This window comes from Crinia signifera, chromosome 19 (genome assembly GCF_055691185.1).
Source record: "Crinia signifera chromosome 19, ASM5569118v1, whole genome shotgun sequence".
In the NCBI taxonomy this organism is placed as follows: Eukaryota; Metazoa; Chordata; class Amphibia; order Anura; family Myobatrachidae; genus Crinia; species Crinia signifera.
The window spans coordinates 48,814,026-48,827,385 of record NC_139226.1 but is presented as its reverse complement, the minus strand read 5'-3'; the positions used below and the strand labels follow the sequence as shown (position 1 = coordinate 48,827,385).

Below are 13,360 nucleotides of genomic sequence, written 5' to 3'. Positions count from 1 at the left end.
CCAGTAGGAGGAGACACTGACTAAGGGCCACCATCCTGTACTCCTGTGCTGCCACGCTGGACCCTCATCCACTGGCAGAAGCAGCACAGTATCTCCCACCCTCCTCTTTAGTCCCCCTTATTCCCACACACCCCTATCACTACCCAGCCTCCTGTTTTCCTGTGTCGTGACCTCCGCCAGTGGAGAGCCGCTGACTCAGAAACACCCAACTATACTATTGCACACACACACACCTAAACAACATGCACACACAGCCCCCCCCCCACACCCACAAATGTCACTGTACCATCCACACTATCAATGTACATCTTACTCTGTAACCGCTTTTTAATTAAACAAAACAATACACACCCCCTTCCAAATCATATGCTCTCTATTTAACACATTTCACCTATAACTGAAGTTGCAATACAGGCATCTTTCATACAATTCTAACCATCTTTCTCATATACAAATGTTCACAAATTAAGGGGGCGCAGCCCCTTATGACGGTGTGAAGAGCACGATGAATCACCTAGTGTATATATATATATATATATATATATAACGTGCTGGCTGTTAAAAAAATTACCGCGGGCTGTCTGGGCTGGCTTGCAGGCTGGCTGGGCTGGCTTGCAGGCTGGCTGGGCTGGCTTGCGGGCTGGGCAGGGCCGAGCAGGGCAGGAGACGAGAGGAGGCAGCCGGATGATCATCATGCCGGTTACTCCGGGCGCACCAACGCTGGGCGGGCGGCGGGCCTGCAGACACTCGCAAGATGACGACATCATCATCTCGCGAGTGCATCTGTCAGGCTGCGGAGGCAGTCCTGGCAGACTCTGCGGTTGTGAAGGCGGAGAGGCGGCAAATGAGTCTTTTTCAGACACCCGGATTCCGGGAGAAACCCGGAATCCGGGAGATTGAAAAAGCCTCCTGGAGGGTTGCCACCTAAATCTGGAGATTCCCGGGAAATCTGGGAGAGGTGGCAACCCTAGGTGAAATGTAATAGGGTGAGAGAATCAGAAAGTGAGAGATTTGGTAAGAAATCTCCAGGTTTTTTTTTAAAGCGGCAATCATTTACACTACAAAATCAGTTTGATTTTGCCACTTTAAAAAAACCTGGAGATTTTTTACCAAATCTCTCACTTTCTGATTTTCTCATCCTATTACATTTTCACCCCATATTTCCATTTCTATACCACCTCTGCTATGGCCCAGATCCCAGCACATGTTTAGCACGGTGTTTGTTTGTCATCTACAATGATATATTAAATCATTATTGTATAACATGTGTTTAGTGTTAAGCTTTGTTTTTCCATCTCTGGGGGACTTCCAGGCTAAAACAAACACACATGATGAAATGAAACTAAATGATGACTAAACAGGAACAGAAACTGGTGAAAGTTTCGTTTCTTTGGCACTGAATCTGGGGAGTATATACTGCATGCTGCAGCAGCACTCATCATCACATCAGTAGAGCATCAGCTGGATAGGAGGATGTGTGACTGATGATCCGTCTTCTCTGCAGCGTGTGGTAAGAACAGTCTCCTCAGGGGGTATATATACTCATAGTACTAAGCAATGGAACTTCAGATCCCACGGCTGTACCTGCCTAGAATAAAGAAGCTTGTTTTGCATTATGACTTTGGGAGGCAAATCTGTAAAAACGAAGGGTTTGGGAAATCCCTTGCTTAGTAATTATATGCTAGCCTAACATGCTGTACGTTCAGTGGAATGTGTGTGAGTTGTAAACACTGTTTTATCAGTCCTGGTAGTAAGCATGAGGAAACTTCAGCCTCGTGTCTTATCATTCCTTCTACCTTAAGGCAGCTGACTTTAATTTGGCCAATGAGACATTTAAACTGTATTTCTGTCTGTTATTGCTGTTATGTTCCCTGCATCCTTATATCTGCTGGTTAAATGACATGTTTACTGTGTATATGTGATATATTAGTATCTTGAAGTCTTTTCCTATTCCATTATAGCCACGCAACTTTAGCTGATATGGGGGCAGATGTATTAAGCCTGGCGAAGAGATAAACTGGAGATAAAGTGGAGAAAAAGTGGAAGGAGATAACGCACCAGCCAATCAGCTTCCAACTGTCATATTTCTAACACTACTGATTGGCTGGTGCGTTCTCTCCTTCCACTTTTTCTCCACTTTATCTCCAGTTTATCTCTTCGCCAGGCTTAATACATCTGCCCCTTAGTGCTGCTCTTTTCTCACAGACCCTGATGCTGCTTTCAGACCGCATAACTGGCTTTGACCCTGTATTTGGAAACGTTTCCAAAAACGGGTCTGCCAGATAAAACCCCTTTCACACCGCAGCACTTAAACGGTATATTACCGTTTAAGTGCCGATTTTTTGACACTGGCAGACCCGTTTTTGGAAACTTTCCAAATACAGGGTCAAAGCCAGTGCAGCCTTCAGCCCTCCCCTCCGTGCAGCTCCCCCCCCCCCCCTCGCGTGTCGACCGAGAGCATGTCGACGCCCCCCGCGCGTGTCGACGCCCCCCCGCGCGTGTCGACGCCCCCCGCGCGTGTCGACGCCCCCCGCGCGTGTCGACGCCCCCCCCACCCCACCCCGCGTGTCGGCGCCCCCCCCCCCCGTGTCGACTTACCCCGTGCCGGTACCTCCGTTGTGGACTGCAGCTCAGTATGCTCGGAAAGCACTTATGAAAAAAGTGTCTTCCAGAAAATGGCTGCCCCATAGGAAACCCTGTTTAAAAAAACTGTCTTCCGTATGGGGGGCAGCCATTTTCTGAAAGACACTTTTTTCATAAGTGCTTTCCGAGCATACTGAGCTGCAGTGCCGGGAACCACAACGGAGATACCGGCACGGGGTAAGTCGACAGGGGGGGGGCGCCGACACGCGCGGGGGGGTCGACACGCGGGGGGCCCGTCGACACGCGCGGGGGGGCGTCGACACGCGCGCGGGGGGTGTCGACACGCGCGGGGAGGGCTCCAGTGCTGTGAATACTTAATGAGCGCTCATTAAGTATTCACTGTGCTGAATTTAGGACCCAGCTCATTGGCTGGGTCCTAAATACCGTTTCTGAGCCGATTTTTGCGCTAAAATACCGGTTCAGAAACGGGTAGGACCCTGCATTTTAACCGGTTAGAAAAAACGGCATTTTCTAACCGGTTAAGTGGGACTGGACCTTTCAGACCGCACACATTACCGTTTTAAAACGGTAAAAAAACGGCAATTTACCGTTTTAAAAGTGCGGTCTGAAAGGGGCATTAGTAGGTCAAATCTGTGGGCAAATTGCTGTTTTAGGGTTAACTTGCTTCAAAACCCCTGGGACCACCCCCTTTCCCCATGCTTAATGAGGCAGGGGACTATGTAAAAACCGGACTGGCTAGACACCAGACCGCCGGACAGGACATCAAAATCTGCAGTCCGGAACTTATAGGGTCCGGTCCGGGGGGTGTCCTGTTCGGGGGGTGTCTTGTCGGGGGGGGGGGGTCCCTGTGATAGCTATTATCAGGGACATGGGGAAGGGGAGATTACAGCCTCCCCCTGTGGTCCGGACCGTCCGGTTTTTGCTACATGCCCGGACCATACAGGGAGACTTTATTCTACCCATCCTCCTCTACCTGGTGACAGGTGTCACAGGCAGAACCCCCAGACAGGACACCCCCCGGACCGGACGCTACAAGCTCCAAAATGCAGAGTTTGATGTCTGGTCCGGCGGTTTTATCCTGGTCCGGTTTTTACCCATACCCATGAGGCAGTTATTTTATTTTAAATGACTTGATTTGGCTATTTGTAAATAGGGTAATATTCTTGCATAGTATAAGTTCAAAAATGTGGGGCAGGTGTTTGGGGACATTGTATTAATGAGGCAGGTGTTTATTTTGCAGAAAACACTTGCTTCCTATCAATTTTAACTGCTATTAAGAAATGCAAAGATCAGCCATCGGAAATATTTTAAGAGCCCAAAATGTTTTCCAGTTGGTCACTGCGGTTGTATCTACATATAAAATGCTAAACTAACAGTCACACCTTTATATAGGCATGGCGAATGTCATTTTAATCAAATCTGTTTGTGCCTTTTACAGTATAAGCTGGCTCCAGTTGATGGTTCCCTATGTAGGCATAGGTGTGCGCACATAGGGCCTTATTCTAGTTCACTCTTTCTGACAAAATCCTTCTTAGATGGACAAAACCATGTGCACTGCAGGTGGGGCAGATGTTACTTGTGCAGAGAGAATTAGATTTGGGTGGGGTTTTACTTCAAAGTGAGACCTATATTGCAGTGTAAGAATAAAGCAGCCAGTATTTACCCTGCACAGAAACAAAATAACTCACCCAAATCTAAATCTCTCTGCACATTTTACATCTGCCCCCCAGCAGTGCACATGGTTTTGTCCATCTAAGAAGGATTTTGTCAGAAAGAGTGAACTAGAATAAGGCCCATAGAGTGTTAATGGTGCACAGACACCCCTTAATGCTGTGCCCGGATCCGATACGTAATCCCGGCGGTCGGAATCCCGACACTGGAATCCCGACCGTCGAAATCCCGACATGGGGGGGACGTGGATCGCCCCCCCTTGCGGGCTCGCTGCGCTCGCCACGCAGCGGGCCCGGTGCCTCGCTACGCTCGGCGCGCTATTTTATTCTCCCTCTATGGGTGTCGTGGACACCCACGGAGGGAGAAAGTTTCGGGATTTCGGCGGTCGGGATTCCAGTTTCGGGATTCTGAACGCTGGGATCCCGACCGCCGGCAAATTGACCGCATCCCCTGTGCCCACCTTTATATACTTTTGCTTTTTAGAACTGGTATTCCATTAAAACAAGCGCCCATCAATCAAGTATGTGTGTTTTTTTTATTTGTACTAGACCATTGTCATATCACTACATACCTGCGTCATCCATATATGTTTCTGACTTCATTTGCATGTACTGTTAAGGTGCCCACACACGCACCGATCCCGGCGGTGCGATGCTATACGATGGGGTGCGCGCTCCCGCGGCACCTCATCGCACAGTACAAAAAGTATGTGCTGCACATACTTTTTGTACTAGCTTTTTCTAGCATAGCAGCACATCGTATGCACAAGGCATACGATGCGATGCTATGTGTGCTAGTTAAGCCCACAACGCACGCCGGGATAGGTGCGTTTGTGGGCTCCTTAACACAGAGTAATTAAAAGATTAAAACTGAACTAGGCAGAAGATGATGGTGGGTCTGAGAGACGTTTTATATTGTAGCGAGTGCGAATAGCTGATGGTAGACACGTCTGATTGGTGGTGCTAGACACACGCAATGGGCGTGTAAAACACCCCCTAATGAAATGTGCTGCGAACGCTTATGTATGTAGGCAGGTGTATAACAAAGAATAAAGTGCAAGTGCATATATATTTGCACTTGCACTTTATTCTTTGTTATACACCTGGGGGCCCGATCCCCAAAATGTTGACAGGCTCCTATAATGGAATAAAACTTCTGCAGTGTTCTTAACCTCTGGGGGGTGGCAGTTGGGCGGGCAGACAAGGGAGGAAAGTAGGATGCGCTTCCTGCCCTCTCTCCCGCACTAGTTGCTGCGGCTGGGTCCCTGTCCGATCTGTGCTGCCTGGTGGGGGCCCTTTTAGAGAGAGGAGTCCGGGAAAACTTACCCCCCCCCCCAGAGCACCCCTTAATCTGGCTCTGTATGTGGACACATCTATACATCTATTACCAAATCTTGCCAAAAAAACTCATTTGGTGTACAGACTTTTTTTTTTTAATGGGGTGATGCGAAGTTATTCAATAGTTTTTGCCAACAGGCGCACTAATATCCTTTCTGCTTACTGCAAAACCGCACTTTGTGCATCGTGCCCAGTACTTTAGATGGGTTTAGTCATTTTATGTGACTAAACCTAGCACATGTGGGTGAAAAAAAAGGAAGCCCAAACAATCACATACTGCTCTGTCTAAAGTGACTGTGTATTTTTCAGAACAATAATGTAACTAATAAATTTTATGGGCTAGTGTTCATTCTAGCACCCGCCATCTTTGAAAACGCATGCAGTTCCTCTTCCCTGCCTGAGGTGGTGCTGTCTGCTGTGGTGTTTCTAGCACAGGTCTGGTTTGCATATCAATGCGGATATACAGACCGCACTGTGCTAGAAGCACTACAGCAGACAGCAACACTCCAGGCATGGAAGAGGAACTGCATGGGTTTTCAATGATGGCGGGTGCTAGAATGAATACTATTATGGGTACACTGAACACTGGGCCTGATTCAGAGTCAGTTGTAGTTCAGCGTAGGGATGGCCATCGGTGCAGTTGCCATCGATTGTTACCATTGATGGTGATTCTGCATCCAGATATCGATAATTAAAAACTATGTGATGGACAGCCATCGATAGTTTTAGCTATCAATGGTTATCCATTCTTTTTGATTGACTGGCCCACAGGCCAATCAATATGTAGGGGCGGAGCTTCCAATGTGTCGAGGGTGGAGCTATGCTCCGTGTCCCTCTACCTTGAAGAAAAAAAAAAAGAAACCTAGTTTCTACTATGCCATCGATGTAGGGAAACCATCAGGTTCTCTCCCATCAATGGCAAAAGTATTCGCCATAAACCATCGATGATTTTGAATCATCGATGGCCATCCCTAGTTCAGCGAGGATTTGCTAAACTACAACTGGCGGCGCTATTCGGGGGGAAGGGGGGGTGGTGCAGTTACAAAAGATACAAAAAATGTCAACTAATTGAATTTCCCGAAAATGGAATGCAAAACCGTTGCGCCTGAAAAAATTATTGTGCCTGATTGAATTTCCACTAAAATATTATTCTAATTATAATATTCTTGAAAACATTAGAATGAGTATTATATTGTTTTATTTATTTCTTATTAAATGGCAATTTATTATATTGATTATGTATGTTATATTTTATTACTAAAAATTGTTAACACTATTTTTAGTGAGCCTCTCTGTCAAATGTCACAACCATTTCCTCATGCACACCATACTTGCCTATTCTCCTGGAACAGCCGCGAGGCTCCCGAAAACCAGGTGGCACTCCCGCCCACCTGGAAAAGTGTGTGAGTCTCCATTGACGGTCCCTAAAACATGTCACTGTAGCCTGTCCCCTGCCTCTAATATTAGCATAGTAAAGCTGGGGGCGGGGCAGTGCTGACGCAATCTTGTCTCCATGCTCCTGGACCTCCCCTTATTCATCCAGCATGCTGTGTGACTCGGTTGCAGCCTTCACGGCCCTCCAACTGAATGGCTGAAGAGCTGTTCAAAGTTTACAAAATGCAATATGCCCCCCCCCCCTAGTATAAATTGTGTTTGGACCCCCCCCCACCCCGTGGTATAGAGTGAGACAGCTCCCATTCTCCCTAACCCCCCCCACCCCGGTGCGGTATAGAATGTAATGGCCCACCTAGGGATCTGGATTAGTAGGTCTACAGTCTAGATCAGGCAAACCAACAGTGCAGGTGTTAAGCTGTGTACACACGGGGGTGATAGGGGCTGAAATTGCTGGGAATATGGTCGCTGGCGACCATATTGCCAGTGATGGGAGTGTGCCCCGGCGATAAATTGCCGGGTGCGCGCTCCCGTTTTCAGCCCCATTCTAATCGCTGGAGTAAGCTCCTGCGACCAGCTGATTACCTCTGCGGCTCCCCCGGCAGAGGTTCCTTCTCATCAGCGACCATCTCTGGTCGCTGATGAAAAGGAGACACTGAGCAATATATTTCCCCCGTGTGTACGGGGCTTATGTGATATCCAGGCTTCAGCACAGATCGGTAAATGAAAATAACTGAGGTACTAATTAAGTTACCTGTGGTCAAGCCTGGATATCATTTAAACCTGCACTGTTGGTGTGCCTTGAGGACCGTGGTTGGGAATGCCTCGTCTAGATAAATAGGTTGTGGGTACACTCACATGGCTCCTCATACTTCAGGCCACTTTACTGCTCCAATTTGGAGTCCACATGGGTGGTAAAGTATGAAAGGTCCCCCAAAAAACTGGAAAATGAGTCACGAAAAACCACTTCTCGCGTTTGTCATGTCGACATTTTGCCAATGTTGACTTATTGACTATCTTATCTAGAAACTGTCGACCTATCATCCTGATACCGCTCCCCAGTAGGTACTCTAACCTGGCCTGTGCTTGTCTATTTATTGGGTGGGTGTCTAGTCTCCTTGTACTCACCAGCAGCATAGTGTAGTGGCGGGTCATCTTCACTCCATGCGGGGCATTGTCTAGAATACAATAGAGAAATGAAGGCTAGAATTATTATTTTTTTTTTTATATGCTTTACTAAATATATCCCTTACAGTTGATTATACACAATTAAGATTCGGATATCTAGCAGCAATTAAAATAAAAAAAAAAAGGTTCTTGTATAGTTTCACGGTGGCAGGCTACACCAGGTTTTCAGCATAGGCTAAGCTACGTTGTCAGTGTCGCCCAACGGCTGCCTAGCGTAGTGTCCCCGTCAGGCAGCGTAGTCACTGTACTGTCCCCGGGAGCTGCAGCTCTGTCCCCGGCATCCCTGGCAAGCCTAGTGAGCACCTCTCACACATAGCCGGTAACCGCCAGATCCCCTGTGCTGGCGGACGCCGGCGGAGAGGCGCTCCATCTGTCTGAGACGCATGAGGGTTAGGGGTGCAGTAGCGCTTGCGTCTCCTGAACAAAGGGGGGGGGGGGTGCGGTGTGCAAGTGTGTCTCATGTACAATAAAGGATGCATTTGCCAGTGCTCCATGTCACATACTGGCAAATGCCTCCATTTCAAATCCCCACTATCCCGTCAGCCAGAAGTGTGACCTGTTCATACCCCTGTTATCCACATCGGCGTGGAGTTGATTTTATAAAGTGTGGCGAGCCCCGTGACAGGACGCAGATTACTTAACATGTATTCCTCGTCCCCTCGCAGGGCTCACCACGCTTCGGGCTCGATGGCTCGCTGTACTCGCCACACTTTATAAATTCAAATCCATGCCGATGTGGATAGTGGGGGTATGAACAGGTCAGGAGGACACGTACCGTATTCCGCTCGCCATGCTTCAGGCAGAAGTGGATAGTGGGGGTGTTTCAGGAACGCATTCACACCTGTCATGTCAGGCAGGTTAAAATGGTCAATGGCTCCCACATAATGTAATAAGCGCTGACTGACTACGCTGACTACGTAAGCTCCGGCTAGCCACGAACGGGCGGGAACACTACGCTGATACTGACAGGGACGCTGAGTACGCTGGTGGTGGGAACACTACGCTGATTCTGACAGGGACGCTACGCTGACTATGTAACTGCCGCCGTGAAATTACACAAGTACTTAAAAAATAATGGTCAAATTCAGCATTACTTTTTTATTTTCTCTGCATGTTTGCGTGCGTGTGTATGAAAAGGGCGGTACTTGTTTCCTAGCACGGCCACACCGGTTTCCATCGGGGTGGTCGTGTCGGAAAAATCGCGTTGATCGCATCGCATGCGATTTGGTCGCATGCGATGCGACCGACCCGATTTTTTAATTTAATCAAATGTGAATAGGGTCCCTGGGACCCGATTTTACATTGGATTTAATGTAAAACATTCCCTAGACCCCCAAATTTTACTACGTAAACCCCACCCCACGATAGACGCCAACCCGAAGCGTGGCGAGCGCAGCGAGCCCGCGAGGGGCGGCGGTGCGCGTCCTCTGACCTTTTCATTCCCCTACTATCCACGTCGGCGTGGAGTTGAGAATATATAGTGTGGCGAGCGCAGCGAGCCACCGAGCCCGAAGCGTGGCGAGCGGACGCATATAACTTCACAGATATACGCGTCCCCTCGAGGGGCTCGCTACGCTCACCACGCTTCGGGCTCGCTGCGCTCGCCACACTATATATTCTCAACTCCACGCCGACGTGGATAGTAGGGGAATGAAAAGGTCGGAGGCCGCGCACCGCCGCCCCTCGCAGGCTCGCCACGCTTCGGGTTGGCGTCTATCGTGGGGTGACGACGGGGCCATATATAATGTGAAATGGGTCATATTGGACCCATTTCACATTTTTTCCTATGTGAGATGGACTTAATCAAGTCCATCTCATCTTGTGCCATTATAATGGCACAAGACCGACGCAATGCTCCCGATTTCAATGTTAAAAAATATTTTAACATTGAAGCCTATGGCAAAATCGGGGGCATCGCGTCGGTCGCGTCGGGACCAATGTTAATGGTCCCGACCGACGCAATGCCCCCGATTTTTCCTTTGCCGGCAAAATGGACCTGATTTCAAAGGAAATCGGGTCCATCGCGGGGATCGTGTACCTTAACTTAAAGGTACACGATCCCAACGATTGTGGCCGTGCTAGGAAACCAGTACCAAAAGGGCAAATAAACGTAGCCAGCAATAATATCAGTGAGGTGACTGATTAGCCTTTCTTATCGCCATATCCACAACATTCATTCTCCCCTCTGTTTGTAGTCACCTGGGTGACCGTCTTCAGCAGAGGAGGCGAGGGCTGCGTGCCGGACATGGCAAATAACACTCGCACGTGCACCAGCAAACCCGGCTACAAGTGGTTTCTATTTCTGCGATCTCGCTCTTGGCTTCAGGTAATGTAGGTGTGAGGATAATGTTAGGGGGATGTATTTCTCAAAGTCAACATAGGGGTTCACTTAAATTCAAGGCACTCCCCACACATGTGTGCGCACAGTGGGGCTGATTCAGACCCGTTCCTTAGGCTCTGAATTCAGCCCCTTCCCCGATTGGTCAGGTAGTGATCGGCTTCGCCGAGTACCACATTCGCCTGGCAGTTTGCTCCAGGAGAAGTGGGCAGGAGGTGGCAGCAGGGTGTCCCCATAAAAACACTGGGCGTTCCCCCTACAGATGCAGGCGTGGCAATGCCTGCTTGGGGCGGGCGGCTGACGTCACATGATGTCAGCCAACCGCCCCGAATTTGGAGAACAGTGGCCACTAGAGAAGTCAGATCAGGCTGGAGAAATCACCAAATGCAATGGTGACTGACCAGTGAATGTTCTCTCTTTCTTTAGGCCACATGCCATGGGGTTTGTTAGTGTGCACATCCCCTCGCATGCTAGAGAAGGGATTCACATGATGTGGGGGAGGGTGTGTTCGGACAGTCCGCGTTTACACGTTCGCTAGGCTGAGAACATGTGCAGCGTAATGAACAGGTCTGAATCAGGCCCAGTATGTGGTGATTAACAATATTTGTAGAATTATCTTTAGCAATGAGTCATTAGCAGTGATATATATATATATATATATATATATATATATATATATATATATATATAAAACACACACACACACACACACAGATGTAGAGCCGCTCGTCTGGCGCACGCCAGACTGCCCCCGCTGGCTAGCGGACGCTACATCTGACTAGTTTACCGTCGGCGGGGACAGAAGCCCTGCCCGTCTCTGCTTCAGGGAGACGGGAGGAGCGGGGAGGTGGGGGAATGTGGCGGGGACCGGCGGCGGGGGGGAGCTCCGTTGTAAGGGAAAGCATGCGCGTCTCCTTGTGAAGTCTGGTGGGGCAGGCGCGTGGCGAATCCACCGCCAGCCCCTGCAATGATGGAGCCGGCTCCGTCTGTATCTAACTATCTATCTATCTATACATTTACTTTATCCTCAATAGTTAGATACAATTGATGACTGATGCTGCCTTTCCCCCCACACAATCTACAGTCTACAATCAAAAGGTCGAAAGGGTCAAAAGGTCTACACTGAAAAGGATGACATGCGTTTTTCATGTGTTCTGGTGTCTTGTCGGCATGTACACTGTATAATTGTACTACATGCCCTTGCTTGGCTTGCTGCCCTCGCCAGGCTTCGAGCATGGCACTATTATAATCCAACTCTGCCCATGTGGATGTTAAAGTATGAACAAGTCGGTATTATTTGTAAAAAAGTCATGAAAAACTCATATCGACCAACAGTTGTTGACCTTTTGATTGTCTACCTAGACACTTTAGCTCTAAATAATGGATATTATAATGCAAAAATCCTCAGCTTTAACCCAGCTGGTTGAGTCTTCTGGCTTTTAATGGACACTTTCTACTTCAGTTTTACAAATGACATATTTCCATATCCTGATCTTTCTTTTGTTTATTTTAGCAGTAACACAAACATCGCAGAATACCAACACAAATATGGGTAAGCTGGTTTTCTATTCTATAGTTTTTCTAGAAGTATGTTTGCAAATATGTATTTTGGAGCCGTCATTCACCAAGTCTTTAGCTGGTGTACCTGGCATCACCAGGAAATGTATTGTTGTTCCACTCTCTCCCCTTCTGTTTAATATTTCTATTTGCCCATCCCAGGTTGCTGCCAGCTTTGGGGACAATAGAATAACCCTGAGGGTGGATGGATTAGCCTTGGCAAAAAATAAAGGAAAATTTAACCCCCCCCCCATTGTCCTTTTCCAACAAAATCCCAGGTCCAGATATGTCCCTGCAGGGCAGTGGGGTGGGTGGGGGAAATTTGGATACACCGGCTGGCGGGTGGTCAGTGAGGGGCGGGCCTTCAGTGGAAGGTGGTCAACAGCGGGTGAGCAGGCAGTGGGAGGCGCTGCGTAATGGCTAGCCTCCTCTGCCCAGGTCGAAAATACTGGGTAAGAGCTGTTTCCACTGCTCGTTACCCAGGCTAGACCCGCTAAAACTCTAGGTAAATATCACGTTGCCTGGTATTTTTAATTTGTTACCATTTTCATGCACAAAAACTCAGGATTTTTATGTCAGTGGTAAATTGATATTAGGCTTAAATTGTCCCTGTGATTGTTACTTAATCAAACATGGATAGTTCATAGCCATGTTTTGTCATTGCCCTTTTCTGTCGTTTCCCCCCATTGAAATATGAGGTAGTGATCATTTCTGTTTTTCCAAATACCCACAAGTAAGCTAGGGTTAGCTAGTTGTCTCCCACTGCTCTGCAAAAAAAAGCTCTATTAAGAGCTATAAACATTCTTGATGTTGCAATTTATTTTATTTTTCATTTTTTATTATCTTTATTTTTATATTATTATTTTTTTATTCTCATTATATCTCTAACCTATTAGTTTCTAACCTATATGTATTATCATCCTATATTTTTAACCTACTTGTTTCCTTGCCTTAACCTCACAAAAAAAGCTCTTTGTTCTAAATACAGCGATAAATCTTATTAAAAATACAGAGCAGCTAATATAGACAAATTGGCCCAGACCCCAAATCTATATATCCTTATCATTTCTGTTTTTCCATTTATGTTTACAATGTGTGTTACTGTTTCAGAATCGTAAATGTTATAAAATATTCAATTTTTTTAGATTTTTTCCAAAGAGCGCCTCCATTTCTGATACAGCTACAGAATATTTTACGGAAATACCCAGATGGAGGCCAAATTCTTAAAGTAAGTCTGGTCGGCATTTGCTTTACTACTGTATGTTTATTAAAA

The 13,360-nt window shown here is 47.5% G+C and overlaps 1 protein-coding gene across 3 annotated transcripts in view; it reads left to right on the top strand.

Annotated features, from left to right (window-relative positions):
* The first annotated feature begins 1,428 nt into the window (after window positions 1-1,428).
* Window positions 1,429-13,360, top strand: part of LOC146042514 (sacsin-like) — a 37,241-nt gene continuing 25,309 nt past the window's right edge. Inside the window, exons 1-4 of one of the 3 annotated variants that reach the window (XM_083162552.1) lie at window positions 1,429-1,510; window positions 10,388-10,518; window positions 12,047-12,082; window positions 13,233-13,315. In XM_083162552.1, coding sequence (XP_083018678.1) covers window positions 12,079-12,082; window positions 13,233-13,315 — 87 coding nt within the window. In that variant the 5' untranslated portion in view covers window positions 1,429-1,510; window positions 10,388-10,518; window positions 12,047-12,078. Of the gene's footprint in view, window positions 1,511-10,387; window positions 10,519-12,043; window positions 12,083-13,232; window positions 13,316-13,360 lie in introns of all 3 variants that reach the window. The other 2 variants (XM_083162551.1, XM_083162553.1) reach the window with 2 other exon arrangements.